At 45.1% G+C, this 19,333-nt stretch overlaps 1 protein-coding gene across 2 annotated transcripts; it reads right to left on the bottom strand.

Annotated features, from left to right (window-relative positions):
• Nucleotides 1-2,292: 2,292 nt before the first annotated feature.
• LOC115602895 (organic solute transporter subunit alpha-like) lies at nucleotides 2,293-14,168 on the bottom strand. Of its 2 annotated transcripts, none has more exons than XM_030474345.1 (8): nucleotides 13,926-14,168; nucleotides 11,025-11,176; nucleotides 10,847-10,920; nucleotides 9,092-9,250; nucleotides 6,127-6,238; nucleotides 5,126-5,272; nucleotides 3,628-3,706; nucleotides 2,293-3,155 (listed from the first exon to the last, which is right to left on the bottom strand). In XM_030474345.1, exons 1-8 carry the CDS (start codon nucleotides 14,002-14,004, stop codon nucleotides 2,968-2,970), a joined length of 990 nt encoding a protein of 329 aa, XP_030330205.1. In that variant the 5' UTR covers nucleotides 14,005-14,168; the 3' UTR covers nucleotides 2,293-2,967. The 2 variants fall into 2 exon arrangements, with proteins under 2 accessions (XP_030330205.1, XP_030330196.1); XM_030474336.1 differs by having other exon boundaries at nucleotides 3,628-3,733.
• Nucleotides 14,169-19,333: the final 5,165 nt, after the last annotated feature.

The raw sequence follows: 19,333 nt of genomic DNA on the forward strand, positions 1-19,333 counted from the left end.
AGAAATGATCCAAAGGCTGGAGCACCTCTCCTATGAAGACAGGCTGAGAGAGTTGGGTTTGAGAGCCTGGAAAGGAGAAGGCTCCGAGGACACCTTATAACAGCCTTCCAGTACCTAACGGGGGCCTATAAGAAAGATGGGGATGGACGTTTTGGCAGGGCCTGTAGCAACAGTACAAGGGGTAATGGTTTTAAACTAAGAGAGGGCAGACTCAGACTAGATACAAGGAAGAAATCTTTTATGATGAGGGTGGTGAGACACTGGAAACAGGTTGCCCAGGGAGGTGCTTCCAATCCCTGGAAACATTCAAGGTCAGGCTGGGGACTCTGAGCAACCTGGTCCAGTTGAACACGTTCCTGCTCATTGCAGGGGGGTTGGACTAGATGACCTTTGAAGGTCCCTTCCAATCCAGCTATTCTATGATTCTATTTATCTGCCTAGCTTTGCTCTGATGATAAGTTAGGTTTGCTACGATACAGGTAAAAGATGATACTAACATCTTTCCAACATGAAACATTTTCCCAGCCACCATGTGGAATAAGCACTTTTGCTGCATGGATTGGGTATTTACTTCTAGAGATCATACTAGAAGAGGATAGACAAGTGCACTGCACCTTGCATCCGACAAACAAAATATCCAAATGCTTACTAAACACAGTATCATTTTATAAGTTAGAGTGAGCTAATCCAAAGCAATTAGGTTCATCCAAGAACATCAGGATCATTTGCAAAAATTAAAAATGGTTTATGCAAAACAGAGCAATGGGTGTGAATTGAAAAGCTCCCATAATACCTGGAGTCCTACTGAATGCCTGGGTACATCAGACTGGGGGTGAAGAAGCTGGGGAGGTAAGAATTTCTTGAAGGAGATTCCACAGAATCATTTCAGTTGGAAAAGACCTTTAAGATCATCAAGTCCAATCATAAACCTAACACTGCCAAAGACCACCACTAAACCATGTTCCTAAGTGCCATATCTACATGTCTTTTAGATACCTCCAGGGATTATGACTCAAGCACTTCCCTGGGCAGCCTGTTCCAATGCCCGACAACTCTTTCAGTGAAGAAATTTTTCCCAATATCCAATCTAAACCTCCCCAAGCACAATCTGAGGCCATTTCGTCTCATTCTATTGCTTGTTACTTGGGAGAAGAGACTGATACTCACCTTGCTGCAACCTCCTTTCAGGTAGTTGTAGAAAGTAATAAGGTCTCCCCTGATCCTTCCCTTCTCCAGACTAAACAACCCCTGTTCCCTCAGCTGCTCCTCATAAGACTTGTGCTCCAGACCCTTCACCAGCTTCATTGGCCTTTTCTGGACCTGCTCCAGCACCTCCATGTCTCTCTTGCAGTGAGGGGCCCAGAGCTGAACACAGGATTCGAGGTGCAGCCCCACCAGTGCCCAGTACAGAGGGATGATCACTGCCCTGGCCCTGCTGGCCACAGTAGTTCTGATACAGGCCAGGATGCTGTTGGCCTTCATGACCACCTGGGCACAAGCTGGCTCATGTTCAGCTGGCTGTCAACCAATATCCTCAATATTCCTTTCAATCGCACTAATCTCCGCAACCATTAGTGCAAGGATTCTGAGAATCATTAGTCCCATTTTCCATGCAGAGAACCAAAGCAGCAGGTAAGATCACAGACCAGTGGCAGAAGACATCTCAGACTCTAGCTCCTACTTTCTTTTTCCAGGCCAGTGACAGAGAGCCTGCCGTCCCAGGAAGATGTCGTGGTTTGAGCCCAGCCGGTAACTCAGAACCACGCAGCCGCTCGCTCACTCCCCGCCTTCTTGCTCCCCCCGCTCCTGGAGGGATGGGGAGGAGAATCGAAAGAATGTAAATCCCACAGGTTGAGGTAAGAGCAGTCCAGTAACTAAGGTATAATACAAAACCACTACTGCTACCACCAATGATAAGGGAAATAACAAGGGGAAAGGATATAAAATTAAAAAGGGGAAAGGAAAAGAAAACAATAAACACAAGTGATGCACAATACAATTGCTCACCACCCACCGACCGATACCCAGCCCGACCCCAGCAGCGATCTGGGCCTTCCGGGTAGCTCCCCCCAGTTTATATACTGGGCATGACGTGCTGTGGTATGGAATACCCCTTTGGCCAGTTTGGGTCAGGTGTCCTGTATCTGCTTCCTCCCGGCTTCTTGTGCCCCTCCTCGCTGGCAGAGCATGAGAGACTGAAAAGCCCTTGATCAGGGTAAGCGCTACTGAGCAACAACTAAAAACATCGGTGTGTTATCAGCATTATTCTCAGACTAAAGTCGAAAACACAGCACTGCACCAGCTACTAGGAAGGGAAAAAATAACCGTTACAGCTGAACCCAGGACAGAAGAACATCTGCCAGGGACATATTTACAAACGGCAACTGTGTATTTATCAAGTTAGGAGGTGAATTGCCAAGGAATGTAAAAAGTCTTGCCCTAAAGAGATCATTTCTGTAGGTGGAGAGCCCAGACAGGTCTGGGGATTTCAGAACAAACATATGCAGATATATTTACTGATCAGAGTGAGAGCTGACAAATGTTAATGGAGGAAGGATGGGGAAATGCTGTGTTGGACACAGGGTGAAGTAAGATTTTTAAAAGTCAAAAGAGATGAACAGGAATGACCCTGGATTAACTCTAAATCATAGCCATTATAATAGCAAAAGAATAAAAATAAAATAAAACCACATTGTGAGACAGTTTGGCTACCATTGAGTGCTCCAGCATAAAAATAGATGGTACAAAATCTTACTAAATTACATGGTATGAAAACACTCACACCATGTATGTATCACCAGAGAATAAAGGGGTTATCTTTCCACTAGTGGCCCTTTCAGTACCATAGCTCACAGGCATTTATGTCAGAAGTTGTTCCAACATGGACAGTGGCTATTGGTGGTGCAAGAATATACAAGCTCCTGAAGCTGAGCTTCTGGCACCACAGAACAGGAGCACAGACGGCTTCTAAACCCTTGGCAATCCATCTTCACTAACTGTGCCATTCAGGATAACCTTTGGAGTCTGCTTGTTGTCCCCAGCTTCTTCAGCCTTACACTCCGGAGGCTCTAGGTCATCGTATTTTCTCCGATAGACCACCCTTGAGATGAGGGTTATCAGAAACATTTCCATTATGAGGAGCTGCTGGGTCATATCTGCCAAAAAAAGGGAGGCAAAAAAAGCCCCCCAAAGGGGGAAATGACTATCAGACACAAAATGAATACCTGGCTTATTCATTTTCATCTGTGCAAAAGGAACAAGCTTTACCACCCTGTCCCCATAACAGAATGTCTCACACTTGGCAATAAGATCAGTTAGAGAACTGCCCATCAATGAGCATGCAGTAAGTTATGTATCCAAACCCCCAGGGATTTAACAGTAGTTATGCATGTTGGGTTTTTTCCCTCTCATATCTGATTCCAAATCTTCTCATTATCAAGTTTTCCTCTGCAACTATGACACCTGTGAAAATTTTGTTATTGTTTTTTAAGTAAAAGCTGAGGTTCTCCAAAAGCTACATGATCCCAGGAAATAAGTATTTTGGGAAAACACCAGATATTGCAGTTAGCAACACTGAACTGGCACCTTTCTAAGTAAATGAAGAACATACTTCCCAAAAGAACTTACATGCTCCTCTTGCTGAAGAGGAGAGTGGTGGAGCGCAGGGAATGATTCTTCGTATGGCCAAGATGTTGATAACGGATGCCTGCAGGTGGTTTAGAATGACAATAAACTGGACAGAAAGAGAAAACAGATGCCTCAGCTACAAGATAAAGGTTTGCAGTTCACACAATTCTGCTTTCATAACAGATCCTCTTCTGCTTTATTCCTCCTTTCTGGCCTTTCCTCTCCTCCCATCTACCAGCAGGCTGCCTGCCAATCTGCAGAATTCATCTTTAGGTCAAGATGAGCTTGCTCTGAATGTGAGTATTAAATTAAACCTCTGCTTGTAAAGTGTTTCTTCTCAGCCCTCCATTTATGAGGTGCAATATACACAGACCTCCCAGCTGGGATTTTAAACAATATTGAGCTCTGAATGATAGGGAACAATGCTTTAAGATCTTCCTGTTAATGTGACATATGAGTTTATGTTCTTCCTTAGTGGAGGAAGGACCAAAGAACAGTTTCTCTGTTATCTCCACTTTTTGTCACAGCAGGGAGATGCGGTGCTCCCCAAGTTATATAAGACTGGCTGCTTTGCCAGAAGGGATGAAGAACTCTTCACAGCTTGAGTTCAGCAACAATCACGCATCATATTACCAGCTATTTGCTGAGCTAGGCCTTCGCTCCCTTGGAGATACCAAAGTGTGTTTCTACCTGCTGGGTGTAACTGCCTGAGTATAAACCCTCTCATTAACAGCATTTGCCATCCTAAAACTGGATTCATCCTAATGCAGCTTTGTGGGTGGGACTATCCTGTTTACTGCATTTATGAGTGCTTACTCATTTACTTCACAGAGACCTTAGTGCACCAGCCTTTATATATGTCCTGTTCAAGAAGGATGCATACCCAAGGATTCCACTGTGCTCTCTTCAGGGTGATGTGGAAGATGGTGGCCCTGTCCCTGGGCTAGTCCCAATCTAACCTATCTGGCTCTGTTTCTTACTATTTAATGATTGCCAGTCAGTGTTTTCATTTTTATCTAACTCAGAAGCACAGAATAACCAAGCAAAATATTGTCAAAACAAAACACTGTGACATGCTGAAACAGTCCAAACAACAGCCACCCGCACAATGCGCTACATCCTCTCCTAGTTTAAAAGTACACACCAGCATTTTAACATTGTGTTTTGGGATACTGCATCTACAAAACTTCCTTCGAGTCCCACAGAAGGTGCTGTTTTGATTTCAGGTGCCTAAAGATAAATGGGTTTTAATGTGGCTTTCACATCTTCAGCAATCCTGAGAGACTAGAGATAAATCAGTTCAAGCTGAAATTCAACAGCAACCAAGGACAGTGCTTCAAAGGGATGCAGCTTTAATTAGGTAAAAATATGCCTTTGCATAGCATATTTAATGGGGAAAAAGAAATTACTATAACTGCCAACAAAGGACCAAGAACAGAGAGACAATGTTATATCAGCAGTTAAGAGAAATTCTTATCAAAAATATTAAACTTCTCACCTGATAAAGAGCAAACTTTGGGATGATCTTCTTACAGATAAGAAGAGTCCTAACTTGCTGAAACATGATTGCAACTGGCCACAGAGCAATAATGGTAAGGACACCAACCACACAGCTAATCCATATTGCAGCTCCTTTGGTTGATACCTGAGAAGCAAATCAAACAACTGTACCTATAAAACTTTACGGTGCATTTCACTATTTCCAGGAAGAAGCTGTGAACAACTGGATGATGCAAATGTTAAAATGCTTTTTGCTGTCTCCATGAAAGCTGCTGGTGGCAGCAGTTGCTGGGGTTGCATGGGGAAACTGCACAGTACCTGGAGTGTACTCTCACCTAGCTGGCACAGACCTGTGAATCTGCTCAGCCTGGGAAGGCAACAAGTGACACAACCCCTCAATCTTACCCTAGCAGCACCTCAGTAGTTCATGAAAGCAAATGTAGCATGACATCTCAGAGGGGTCATCTATTTTTTACCAACAACAAGAAAAAAAAGTGTTAATTTTAATCTGAGTTATCCATGAGGTGGAAAATTATTAGCAGATACAGACTACTGCATCATCTTGCAGCTTACATGGTACGAAACAGAAAAACAGTAGTAACTTTTCTACTTTGCACAGAAAAACATAGAATTAGGCTTCTTGTTTACATGCCAGTACCCACACTTGTTTCTTAAGGCTATACTTTACAGAACACATAGCAGGAACATCCCCCAGGGCAACTTGCAGTCCTACTATTCTATCCATACAAGCTGGGAAACACGTTGGAGCACAGTCTGATGCCCAACCCACCCTGATGCCGAGTTTCCTTCCAAGAGAAGCCAGGAAACGGAGCCTGGGGGAACAAAGAAATTATATGCTTCAGGGTCTCAAAAGAAGAATACAGTAAGGACTCACTTGGAAGTGCTCACAGATTTCACAGTTTAGTTGTCCAGGATACTAACAGCAATCCTAAAACCTACAGATTTTGTGGACCATCTCCTATTAAAATATTTACTTACATTGTAAAGGGTGTAATTGCCATTAGTCCAAAGCACTATTGATAAAAACATGAGCACAGGTCGAAGGAAAGCAAACTGAAGAGTGCCCAGCTTCAGCCAAAAGAGGCTTCGCCTGACCAGGAAAAACAAAGGAAAAAATCACATAGGCCAAGATCTTACTAGCAACCTTAATAACATTTTTTTGGGTACTGTCAACTGTAGCATGTGGCAAAAATCTGGGGAGGAACAGCTTCAAGATTAGAAAACCCTTCCAAGAATTAGCCAGTGTTTATTTAATAGTCTCTACAAAAATAGTACTTTTCTGTTCTGCAGCAATTACGCACTAACCAGAGCTGGGCAAAACGTGGTGTCTTTCCCTGCCCTGAAGCTGACCAGAGAGCCAGTAGCAGCATAACCGGTTCTGAACAATAATGCCAATTGCTCTTGCCTTGGTGCCTTACTTATTTCAGTTCTCCAGTGAAATTGGGCAGTTCAGCCTTCCTGTTCAGACACTTCCTAGCCCTGTAGTAGATCAATAAAGGGAATCATACCAACCTAGGTGAGAGGTTTTCAATGCATTGTAAATACTGCCATGTAAGCACCTGGTTTTGCTCCTCTGTACTCTAACACTGTACTCCTCTGTACTCCAACTCTTTACTACGTTTCACTTAGCAAACTGCACAAGGCCAGCAGGATGGCTCAGGATTTCCTTACTTCTGTCAGGATAAACTGGGTCCAGGACACAGCCCAGACACAGTAACCTGGCCGGCCAGCCAGCATTAAAGGCCACCAGGAAAGGGACAGATGCACTTTCTAACAGAGAGCATGAAAGCTGGCTGACCTGAACTCTACTGTTTTCACAGGACAAGCTGTGGCTGCTATGGCTGGCTCACTTTTTAGTCTACTATTGCATATTATTTCCCATACTGACAAGGTTGTCTTCACTATAGCTCCTTGGGCCATTAAGATTGCCAATCAGAGCTGCCTCTGCAGACAACAGGCTGCCATTCAGTATGCTACAGGATATAGCCATGAACCCAGAATTAGAGGAATTGCTCAATGAATATAGGTAATAACCACAGAATTATGAACAGCACAAACACATGTGGAAAGGCCTGCAACTGGCCAGCCACTATTCAAAGATCTATTATTCCCAAAGGGCTTTAAAGAACAGTATGACAAACGGTGTAGCCACTGCAACGTCACAAGTTGTTTCCCTTGTCAACACAGGTCTATCTTTCTTGACCATCAGACCTATTCTGCCACATCTCTCCCTATTGTATGGCTTGTTATTTTGACACATCTGTCTACTGCACCTTGTTAGCTTTCCCAGGACTGCTTGGTAGTATATGTTTTTTTTAAAAGAATGAATCCCTCCCTTGGAGTAGCTCCCTGTTTCCCCTGAAGGTACCTACACGAGGAACATGAGATTGACCTTTGTCTGCCATAGCCTGCTCAGATTTCAAAAACATCGTACCCTGCCAGGCGAAAAGGTGAGAAGTTAGAAGCAGAGACAACAGATGGGTTCCCCAGTGCTGCAGAAGCTGGAGGAGCCCCAAGCCCTCTGCAGAACAAAACCCTTTCTTTTTTAAACAGACAGCTGTCCTTCCTCCCAGCAGTAGTAGGCACTACCTAGCTCCTGAAAGGAGTTAATATTAGCTAATGTTATCCTGAGTAAATTGCCACTGGACTGACCAACAGGAGGGCATAGTAAAGGAACTGCTCGCAAGCTCCCAGATACTACAACAGAGGGTGACAGACACATAAAGAAAACCAAATATACTTGTGACACATTAGGTCTATAGCACAGCTATATATTTTTCAATTGGTTTACTACCTATTCTTCTCAGTGCCTCCAGCATGTAAATAATTAGTGTTATTCCATTAAAATAAAACGATGGAAACAATAATTTAAATTCTAATACCAAATGAGGCAGTTTAAAGAAGAATTATTACAATAGAAAATAAGAATTTTTGCAAAGGCATCATAGGCAAACTGCTATGCTGCGTTCTGTTTGCTGCTTTCATTTAACCAGACCATGAATTCCCTAGAGTCCCTCTGACACTCATGTCCAGGCCCTCATGGGAAAGTCTCTGTCTTGCAGTCCTTCAGCTTTTGCTTTTCGTGAGAGAAACATTCTCATACTCCGTGCCAGTAGGAAAGCCCTGGGAAATACATGAGGCTTCCACGCTGTGATGTGGTGTGTAAATGACAGTGACACTAGCCAGAGAAAGAACCCCACCAGGCAGTGGGTTTAACCAGAGACAAGGTTTATGTTATACTATATTGGCTCCTGTAAGCGCAGCTCTCCGACCTTACCCCACTCCTCAAAGATGCTTTAATACTAAGTTTAGTAGAAGAAAATATTTGCTTTTGCCACACCAGACAATGCCACTTCTTAGAGATCAAATCTTTCCAGGAATCACATCCATTTTTTGCTCTAAAATTATTTTAATCTGAAGTAGTTTTAAAGTCAAAATCAGAATAAAACATTTCCATTTTATCAAAGTAAGAGAAATTTTCTTTCAAGGCAGCCTCAATTTGACAATTTGTGAAAAATATCCGATTTGGAGACATTCGTTCCCTTCTGGAATAAAAAGAAACTGGAAACCTCTATTATTAGGTTTTCTGAAGTAGAAATTCCTTCTCCCACACACCACTGCTTACTACAGAAATGGTTTCTTGGAAAATAATGGGATTAGTTGGGGAGATACCACAGTGCTCAACATCCCTATGAGTGGGAACACTGCACTGGGTTAAATAGAGAGAGCTCATCCTCTCAACTCTTATGCAAAATCCTGCAATATAAAACTGAAATAAATTACCGGTGGTGTACAGCCCCAAAGTGATGGCACTGTTTAAAAGAGCCGGCTTGCCACTGACTTTCAGGAAGCAGGGAGGCCCTTTGCTGTAAGCCTGGCCTTGCCAAGTGGGCTGAATTCCAGCAGCCATTTTCCAGCTGGGAAATCTTAAAGGGCAACTCACCTAGTGATGCGCACGCGAGGGAGGCAAAGGCAGCAGCAGCAGCAGGGACCGGTGCTGATCTTGAAGTGACCATTTTCAAACCGCTCGAGGAGCAGCTTTTGACCTCCACAATCTTTAATCATCATCACCAGGAACTTGTGGATAACTATGGCAAAAAACCTAGGAGAGGAAGAAAACGCCAGCTTGAGCTTGCCTGTGTGCTCCTCGTGTGCCTGCACAGGTCAGTGCTGCCTTCTGTCCATGGTTTTTACAGCCTGTGCTTTGCAATCAACAAAAATTCCACTGCTATCTTTGAAAAACCTTCCACTTCCCATCACCTCAGAGTTAGGAGCTGCCCCAACCTAACAAAAACTAAAAGATGAATAAACAGAAGTGGAGAGCAGCTATGGAATTTCCCAAAGCCACACTGGTGGCTGGTGGCAGAGTCAGTACTGAAGTAGAGGCTTTTCTGGCCCAAGCCATTATGGCCATATTTTTCCATCAGTTATCTAGTCCTGATTGGTCCAAACTTTTTAGAACAAGTCCTCTCTCTCCTCTAAAAAAAACCCCCAAACCACCACCCAACAACAAACATGGCTACATTCATCTATATATACATACATACATACACACACATATATATACACACGTAATTGAATGTGCTGGCCCAGTCAGGGTGTGGTTCCTCTCCAGCCAAAGCGGATCCAAGCACTGACTGCCACAGCCCCACCTCTCCCTCCTTCAGCAGCTGCACATTCTCAACCCTTCCCAGGAACTACAGATTGTGCAACCACCCTTTCCTCCCTGTCCCAGGCTGATTTAGGGAATTGATTCACTGAATCCAAACTTGCCAAATAAAAGAGGTCTCTTCAGCTGCACTGCCTCCTTAAAGGAGTTGGTTGTGCAGCTGAAGACTGAGTGGTAGTGGATGTAAGTGAGGGGATGCTAACCTGCAGCTTGGGCTGGGGAGGTGCTACACAAACTTGAAGTGCCATAGCACTGGATCCTTGGAAGTTCCTGGCAGTCTGCACTACCTGCACAAATTGCTGCAGGCTAACAGTGTTCCCTGATGCTGTTTTCCCTACTTTTTTACTCTACTCTCTTAGTAAATGCAGTGTGACATGGGGTGTGGGGTGAGATTATTCATGGCAGTCTGTGATACTGTCCTGTGGTAGGTTCCACCATCAACCCAAAATCAACTGTGGAGTGCCCAAGGCCACGGCGTCCCCCCATTGGCTCTGCCTACCAGGGCTATGCCATCACCTCCAGAAACCAAGGACCACATTTCTCCCTGCTTCTCTGTGTGTGTCAGAGCTGTCATGCTTGTACATAGAGTGCTTTTATCAGGACAAGTATGGAACATTTTTACATTGATACACTTATCAGAGGTTCACTTGCCACCACTAATAATAGACCTCCATGGCTCATCATTAGTAAAAGTGCAGAGAAGAAGTCACAGGTCAGAATCTCATTCCACATGACACACAGAGAGGAAAGAAAGAGTACTGCTTCAAAGCTACTGTCAATCTGAGGGATCAATTACATGCGAGTCACAGATCTCTCATACTGAGGCTTCCACGCTAGGGGCCTGTAGCACTGGAACTGCTTCAGCATTTTCCACCTCCCAGAAAAGAGCTGCCAAGAGATATCAGCTCAAACCAAAAATTACTCAATTGTTAAATTTACAAAATGACTGTGTTTACCATGAGCAGCAGATCTTTAAAGGGAAGAAATGCAGAGTTAGGGGCAATGTCTGGAAAGAAGGAGAATACTCACACTGCTGCTGTGAAATCTGTAAACATTGTTGAGCGAGGAATCCACATGCCAGTGCATGAAGTAGTAGCAATCACCTACAAGGAAAGGGAGAAGGGCAGAGATAAAGCAGGTTCATGTGGGTTTTCAGGGAAACCCCATTTTCAACATTCAGTTTTCTCTCTATTCCATGATAACTCACTGGAGCTGCAGCATTAACCCAAATGATGATTGATCTTTTGGAGGAGGGCATTTTCCTGTAGATGTAGACCGCTTCCTCTATAAACACCAGATTGGCAATTAGCGTCATCAGAGTCAAGATTGCAAAGAGAAATCTCCCTGGTAGGTCAAGGCCTGCAGAGAGAGGAAAGAAAACAGAATGTTCTGATTTATTTCATAAGCATTCCAAACATTTAATGTAAAGACACCATCTCGGAGGGGCCTCTTAGCCCTACTCCTGCAAGCACTTGCACTCATCCTTAGACCATTGACTTGCACCATCCTTAGACTCATCCATTGACTTCACAGGATGATTAAAATACTTAAACTTAAGTTCATGACTACATCTTTCCAGGATCCACAGACAATATATGGGAAGAGTATGCCTCCATGTCCTCAAAGTCCCCTTCATGTTCTTAGATTAATGTAAACATGTAACAAAACATAAATAAATACATAATACATAAATAAATAAATACAGTAAATATGTGTTCTGGGAACTTTTCCAATCAGAATACAACCAAAAAACATATTTACTCAATATTGGTTCTTTGCTTCCATTGTATATAGAATCATAGAATCATAGAATCATAGAATCGTAAGGGTTGGAAAGGACCTTAAGATCATCTAGTTCCAACCCCCCTGCCATGGGCAGGGACACCTTGCCCTAAACCATGTGGCTCAAGGCTCTGTCCAACCTGGCCTTGAACACCGCCAGGGATGGAGCATCCACAACCTCCCTGGGCAACCCATTCCAGTGCTTCACCACCCTCACTGTAAAGAACTTCTTCCTTGTATCTAATCTAAACTTCCCCTGTTTAAGTTTGAACCCATTACCCCTTGTCCTACCACTACAGTCCCTAAGGAAGAGTCCCTCCCCAGCATCCTTGTAGACCCCCTTCAGATACTGGAAGGCTGCTATGAGGTCACCACGCAGCCTTCTCTTCTCCAGGCTGAACAGCCCCAACTCTCTCAGCCTGTCTTCATATGGGAGGTGCTCCAGCCCTCTTATCATCCTCGTGGCCCTCCTCTGGACTCGCTCCAACAGCTCCATGTCCTTTTTATGTTGAGGACACCAGAACTGTACACAGTACTCCAAGTGGGGTCTCACAAGAGCAGAGTAGAGGGGCAGGATCACCTCCTTCGACCTGCTGGTCACGCTTCTTTTGATGCAGCCCAGGATACAGCTGGCTTTCTGGGCTGCAAGCACACACTGCCAGCTCATGTTAAGCTTCTCGTCAACCAACACCCCCAAGTCCTTTTCTGCAGGGCTGCTCTGAATCTCTTCTCTGCCCAGCCTGTAGCAGTGCCTGGGGTTGCCCCGACCCAGATGTAGGACCTTGCACTTGGCTTGGTTAAACTTCATAAGGTTGGCATCGGCCCACCTCACAAGCGTGTCAAGGTCCCTCTGGATGGCATCCCTTCCCTCCAGCGTATCAACCGAACCACACAGCTTGGTGTCGTCGGCAAACTTGCTGAGGGCGCACTCAATCCCACTGTCCATGTCACCGACAAAGATGTTGAACAGGACCGGTCCCAACACCAATCCCTGAGGGACACCACTCGTTACAGGTTTCCAACTGGACATCGAGCCATTTACCACAACTCTTTGCGTGCGGCCATCGAGCCAGTTTTTTATCCACCGAGTGGTCCATCTATCAAATTGATGTCTCTCCAATTTAGAGACAAGGATGTCATGTGGGACAGTGTCGAATGCTTTGCACAAGTCCAGGTAGATGACATCAACTGCTCTGCCGCTGTCCATCAGTTCCGTGGCTCCATCATAGAAGGCCACCAAATTGGTCAGGCAGGATTTCCCCTTAGTGAAGCCATGTTGGCTGTCACCAACCACCTCGTTGTTTTTCATGTGCCTTAGCATGTTTTCCAGGAGAAACTGTTCCAAGATTTTGCCAGGCACAGAGGTGAGGCTGACTGGTCTGTAGTTCCCCGGGTCTTCCACCTTCCCCTTCTTGAAAATGGGGGTTATATTACCCTTCTTCCAGTCATCGGGAACTTCACCTGACTGCCAGGATTTTTCGAATATTCATATTCATAGGCATGTTTGTGCATAACTTCATTTGACATGTAAACTCTTTTAGAGGCTCAGTGGAAGTTTGTGGGGCACACAAACAATGTAAGGATAAGCCCCTGATACACCTAGCCTGAGATAAAACTTGATACCTTCACCAATTTCTTTTTCACTTCTCCCTTAAAGCTGGACATGGGTATCAACATTTATGCAGGGCTGATGGTTGAGGTGTATTTTCTCACAGGAAAGGTGTTTCTGGAGACAAAGCACTGCAGTGGAGTCGTGTTTAATTTAGAAGGTGATGCTCATACCTGGTACTAACTCCCACTGTGTCCGTAGCCTATCTAAAGGCACACCGAGCAGTGCTTGCACAGGTGAGCCTCTGCCCCAGCCTCTTTAACCTAGCCTGCTTCAAAACCACTTCTGGACCTGGCTGTAGGCGGAGCAGCTCACACCTCAGCGGACATCTCCGCACCTCACCTCGGGGAAGCCTGAGCCCTGGCACGGGGTATGGGCTGGCGCAGCGCTCGGTTCGGCAGGTACCGGAGCGCCCGCCGCCCCCCGCCGGTCACCCTGTTCTCTCACACCCGCGCCCGCGGGTGGGGGCCGCGCTGTCCTCTGCCCCTTCCCTGAACCCAGCGGCAGCTCGGCCCGCTGCCAGGCAGGAGCGGCCGCCGGCCTCCGCCCGGGGAATTTCCTCGCCGTGGCAGAACGGCGGCGGGGCAGGGAGTGGGGCAGGACCGGCACCGCGGCATCCATCCGCCGCGGGTTGCCCGGCTTGTTAGCGGCTGGCCGGCAAGCAGACCCCGTTTCCCCCACGCTGCCCCCTCGCCCCGGGCCGGCGGCGGCACTTACTCTGGAGAAGCTCCTGCGAGTAGGGCGGCTCGCTGGCGCCGCAGGACGGGTGCAGGGTCCCGTTCTCCTCGCCCTCCATGGCGGCGCGGCCGCCGGCCCCGCTGCGGTGCGCCCGCGGTGCTGAGGGGACGCGGGTCGGTGCGCGCCCGCTGGTCCCCGGCGACGGCGGGAGCCGCGATGCGCTGCTCGGGGCCGCCGAGGGGCGGTTAATGATTAGCCCGGGGCCCGGCGGGCAGGGCCCGGCCTCCGCGCTGCCGCCTGGCGCCCGGCGTCCCTGGGCACTGGCGGGTGGCAGCCGCGGAGCGATGGGGGCTCAGCCGAGGAGCGGGCTGGGTTCTCCAGTGCCATGTCCGCCTGCACAGAGCCCGGCCAGCGCAGCCACTGTGCCCTCTGCCTGCGGAGGCAGATGGTTGCTTGGTCCATGTAGCAGACATTCAAAGGGCTTTCCACGGAGCGCTTCTCCAAACACTTGCCGACAATATTGGCTGCATGAGGTGAAAAGCTGCACCACTTTCTGCTGAAGGAGAGCACGCTGAGGGTAGGAACGCGCTGCGGGATTCTCCGCTTTCCTACATGTTTCACCTGCTGGAAGGATCCTTTCTGCTGCCTGAGCCTTTTCAGGCTGTTTCCTGGAAAAGGGAACGAGTAACAAAGTGATGGAGTTTGGTGACCCACCGAGTTGTTCCGGATAGTCAGACTGAAAACTGCCTGCAAGAAGCCGCGGAGGGATGGTTACAGCACAGGGTGGCAAAGCAGCAGGTGACACACTGTATCAATAAATACAAAGTAGTGTTTAGGGCAGGGAGGACAGCCCTAACTACCCATGCAATGATGAGCTGTTGCCACTCGGGAAAAACATCTTGGGGCCACAGTGAATTGTCCTCAAAAATAATAACTGAAGAATCAGCATGGGAGAAAATGCAAAGGAACACCAGGAATTAGTGGATAAAGAAGGGAAGACACAAACCAGCTAAAAGATATGGAGAGGCCTCCCTTCATCAAGGTGGTGTTCCAGGAACTTGAACAAATTTAGGAGAGATGGAGAATTTAGGGACTGTGGGACATTTGTAGGCACCACAGGCCCTTGTGGTAAAAGCTGCCATCTTGCAGTTTTCACAGGAATCCCAAAGGTTTTACGGGAAGGACAGGATGGACACTGCAGTGCTGTCAGCAAGAACACAGGGATGCAGAGGAGAACTGAACTGGTCAGTGGCTAACATCAGCAGGTACTTGACTGAGAAAAGGGAGATCCCTTCCAGTGCAGCAGGATTTCGGAGCAAGACAGATGAAGCTACTGACAGCTGTTCTGTTACTGACAGGAGGGCTCAGTTGCAGACCAAAGCCATTTATCTTGAGACTTCTTTGGCATCGCTGTCATTGCTTTCACTGCATTGAAAGGTGAAGAGGAAAGCTTTACAGCTTCACTGGGAGGGATGTGGCAATAACCGGCTGTTAGAATGTGGTATCTGCCCAGTCTTCACAGGCTGCTGGGAGCATCCTGCATCCAGCACATCTTCTGCTGCCCAGCTGCAGAAAGATGCAGGCAAAATTCCCAAAACATCATTCCAGCTTATTTTCTATTTGGAAGTCTGTTTACTCACCCTGAAGAAACAGTCACTACATTTTCTACTCTGTTAGCTTGATTTTTTTATCTAACTTTTTGAGGGCGATCACACATTCCAAAACGTGACCGAAAGCTCAAGTTAGGATTTGCTGAAATGGAAAGATGGCCCAAGGCCCTTGAAGTTTCTTCCTGAACAGAGACAACAGGATTCCCATCTGCTGCTATTTTGGCTGCCAGCTTCTTGTATTCCCTGAAAGGTAAAAATAAAAATCCCTTTCCTGTGAAACCTTTTTTAAAATGAGGCACATTTGGCAATTGTTAAACACATTTGTCTTTTGTTAAAGAAATTCACACGTCAAGTATAGGAGTGATAAAACTCATGGCTATTTTACCATATTTCAAAGAAATCCAGACTCTGCTTTGACTTAAGAATCCCTTGAAGAATCTATACAGCAACAATTTTGGTTTTGGCAGTTGTATTTTAGTCATTCAGCAATACCAGTGTGGAGCAAATACTGCAGCATATACTGGACGTGGTGTTAGAGAACGTCCTGTCTCAAACCTATGGAAAACAAACAGCTTGAAGTTTAGAGGTTAAGGATTAATTCTCAGATGCTGTTGTAGAGATCCATCCTATTCTCTTTTCTACAGGAGTCTCTTGCACAGAATAAAGTCTGAAAACAAAACCACAAACCTACTGTGATTCATTTTTTTTAGAAACACCATTTGCCATCTTTGGGTCAAACATGAGATCCACTTCCTTAAATGCTGCTGTACATCTGGGGGGAGCGTGCATTGCCTCTTCCTCATATTCTGGGCTATTTCTTGGCAGCAATATTTGCCCAGCTGTCCTTAAATGTAATTAATAAAATTGAAGAACATGCCATGACCCCTCAGCTACCACAGTTAGAGGTCTGCTACTCTGTGCCTGCTTTCTTAGCACAGGCTCTTCATCAGTGCCCTCTTCACACTGGCCTCTAAGCCAGATGCCAGGCCTCTACAGCAACAGCAAACCATTTGAATCCCCAGGAGTCTAAGCACATTTTCCTCCCAGCTTCACCATTCCAGTTTTTGGTTTAACCTTTTAGTTTAATACATGACATTTGCCTCAAAAACCCCACCTTCAGCAGCAGCAAAGTATTTATAAATGGATCACCTATCTGTTTAGATGCATCAAGAGATTTTTGCAGTTCCTCAGAATAAAAACCACCCATGAATGCAGTTCCCTGCCTGTTTGCCAGAGGCTTTTGAGTACTGTGTGTTCAGCCCCCTTCCAGACAGTGCACTGCTCAGATTTGTTTCTTCTCAAGGAACATGCCTCTTCGCTTCTGCTCTTCTTTCAAAGACCACTGCAGATGTTTTTTCTTTCTTCCATTTTTCTGATGATTTCCATTTCACATGCCTTTTAGCTCTGTTGAACAGGATGCCTGTTGTGATCGTTGCCCCCACAGCGTGCAGTCCAGAGGCACTGAATGCCATCTGTGGTTTCTCCCTGAAGGAGGCACGCTGGCCTTCAGAAGGTGACACAGGCCCTCTATCCCACACTGGTGGGCCAAGCCTATGGACAGAATCCTGATGTCAGCCCTGGCTCAGCAACTGAACAGCAGGAGATCCTGCAGGCTATCTCACAGGACAAGCTCAAAGCTCCGTCGCAGAGGATATATAGGAGAGGCTACCATATTTTGGTTGTAGGGAAGTCCAGCAGACATCCTCATCATCAGTGCAGATGGAAATACAGATGGGAAATACAGGCCCCTTTCCTGAGGGGGGTGGGGGCAAATTATGCTCAGCTGAGTTCAAGCTAAGAAGAAAAAATTGTATTAGAAAAACAAATAACTTTTCAGTGCCATAGGACTGTACCTCAGATTTCTCACAAGTTTGGATACCCAACCAGCTAAGAAAAGTCTGCTAAAACTGGCCAGCTTCTGAAGCCACATACAGATTTAATAACGGAATTAAATCCTGTTTCTCAGCTATAGCATATTATGCAGCTGAACTTAAATGCAACTTGGCCTTTTCCACTAAAAAGCCACTGGCTTTTCACCTACTGCCAGTAATAAGCTACCTATTTTAGAAAAGATGTCTCATTAATGTGAGAGGAATATCTGCTTCACTGTTAAAGAAATGAATAATGGGATTTGCTTGTTATTTGGATCCTGGCAGCAACTGTAAAAATAAGGAAATACAGTGACTACAATGAAATAAACTAAGATAACAAAGCTAAATTGTAATTTTTATGCCTATTCAGATGGACAAATTTCTACATGAAAAAGAATATCAGGTGTGCCAGAAGCTTTATATCTGTGCTTTTAAGAGGAAAATTTAGACAAAGACTCTTATCAGTAGAGAAGCAATAAAAAATAGAAGAAAGAGGCTTTCGTTAAATCTGAAGCTAAGAAGTTTGATTTTATCTCATTTCCAAAGTAGCAAATCAGTTTCTGGCAGTGAATATAGGGGAGAAATGTAAAGAGGCAGAATCAAACTATTATTTTTGTAATATATTGTTACACTTTCATCCAGATATGAGTAATGATTTGTCTTGCCTTACCTTTTAAAGTAACTTATGAGCAATTGGATGTGGCAGTCGAACAACAGGAAGGAAGTTCACAGTACTTCATAGTAGAACAAAGGGCTGAAAGAGCCTTATAAAATTAGAACCCTCAAATTGGTGGTAAAGGGGGTAGCCAACAATCATCATCCTGAGGGAGAATAGAGGCAGGTAGTGCATTTTCTCTGCCATTGCTGTGATAAAGTACACCTATTTGATTGCAGAGCTTTTCAGCAATGGAAGAAGTTTTTTCCCCAAAGGAGAGCTGATGAGCAGTAAGACAAATATGTCTTAAGGACCAAGTAAATGCCACTTTGTGAGCATCTCATATGTGTCCAAGGACACTGATGGGCAAAGACAAACCTCACAGATCTTCAGCTTCAAAAAGGATAGATTAGGATTAAGAAGTTCTTTCCGTAGGGTGAATTTCTGTAGATTTTGTCCTTCCCAGTCTTGACTTATAAACCCCAACTTCTAGAGGAGGGCTGTCAAGAATTTTGAGAAGTTTTTGTGTGAAAACTGCCAAGTTCATCTGAATCAAAGCTTCTGATAAGAGGGATGATATTAAAAATATTTATTGACAGGATGCTGTTTTTTAACTTTGGTTTATGTGGAAACATTTCAATTTGACATTTCCTACATGCACTGTTCCCTGTCTCTGTTCAAAGCAAATTTTGAAACCTGAAACATTTTGAAACACGTTAAAATAAAAAATAAAAATGATGGAAATCAAAGCCAATGTTTCAAAATGAGGAAATTGCACACAAATTGGTTCATTTATTTTTAGTTTAAAGAAGTTGCTGCTTTTCAGCTGAATTCAGGACACCAGACCTTAAGAAAAACTAAGGACTTCTTTATGGAATAGGATAAAAAAAAGCTAAGGACCTCTTTATGGAATAGTATATAAAGAAGCTAAGGACCTCTTTTTATGGAATAGGATAAACAAAAGCTAAGCACCTCTTTATGGAATAGGGTATGGAGAGTCAAGACTACCATGCCTGAGATCATGTTTTACAGCTGTTTCCTTGAGGGGAAAGTGGGAGTCTCTTTAGAAGTTCTGTTCCGACTGGAAGACAGCATCCCAGGCACACTGCCATTGATGACTAAGTCTGCTTTTTCCACAGCAGTCAGGTGCTGGGCAAGACAGATCATGCATTTCTTCCCACAGGTCATAACATGTCAGAAATGTTTTTTGCTCCTTCTGAATTGCTGGAAAGGGAAAAAAAAAACCCCAACACAAAACACAAAGCAAAGCCAGACCATGCCCACACAAATTGTAATATAATAATATAATAA

Source organism: Strigops habroptila, chromosome 2 (genome assembly GCF_004027225.2).
Source record: "Strigops habroptila isolate Jane chromosome 2, bStrHab1.2.pri, whole genome shotgun sequence".
NCBI classification, from domain to species: domain Eukaryota; kingdom Metazoa; phylum Chordata; class Aves; order Psittaciformes; family Psittacidae; genus Strigops; species Strigops habroptila.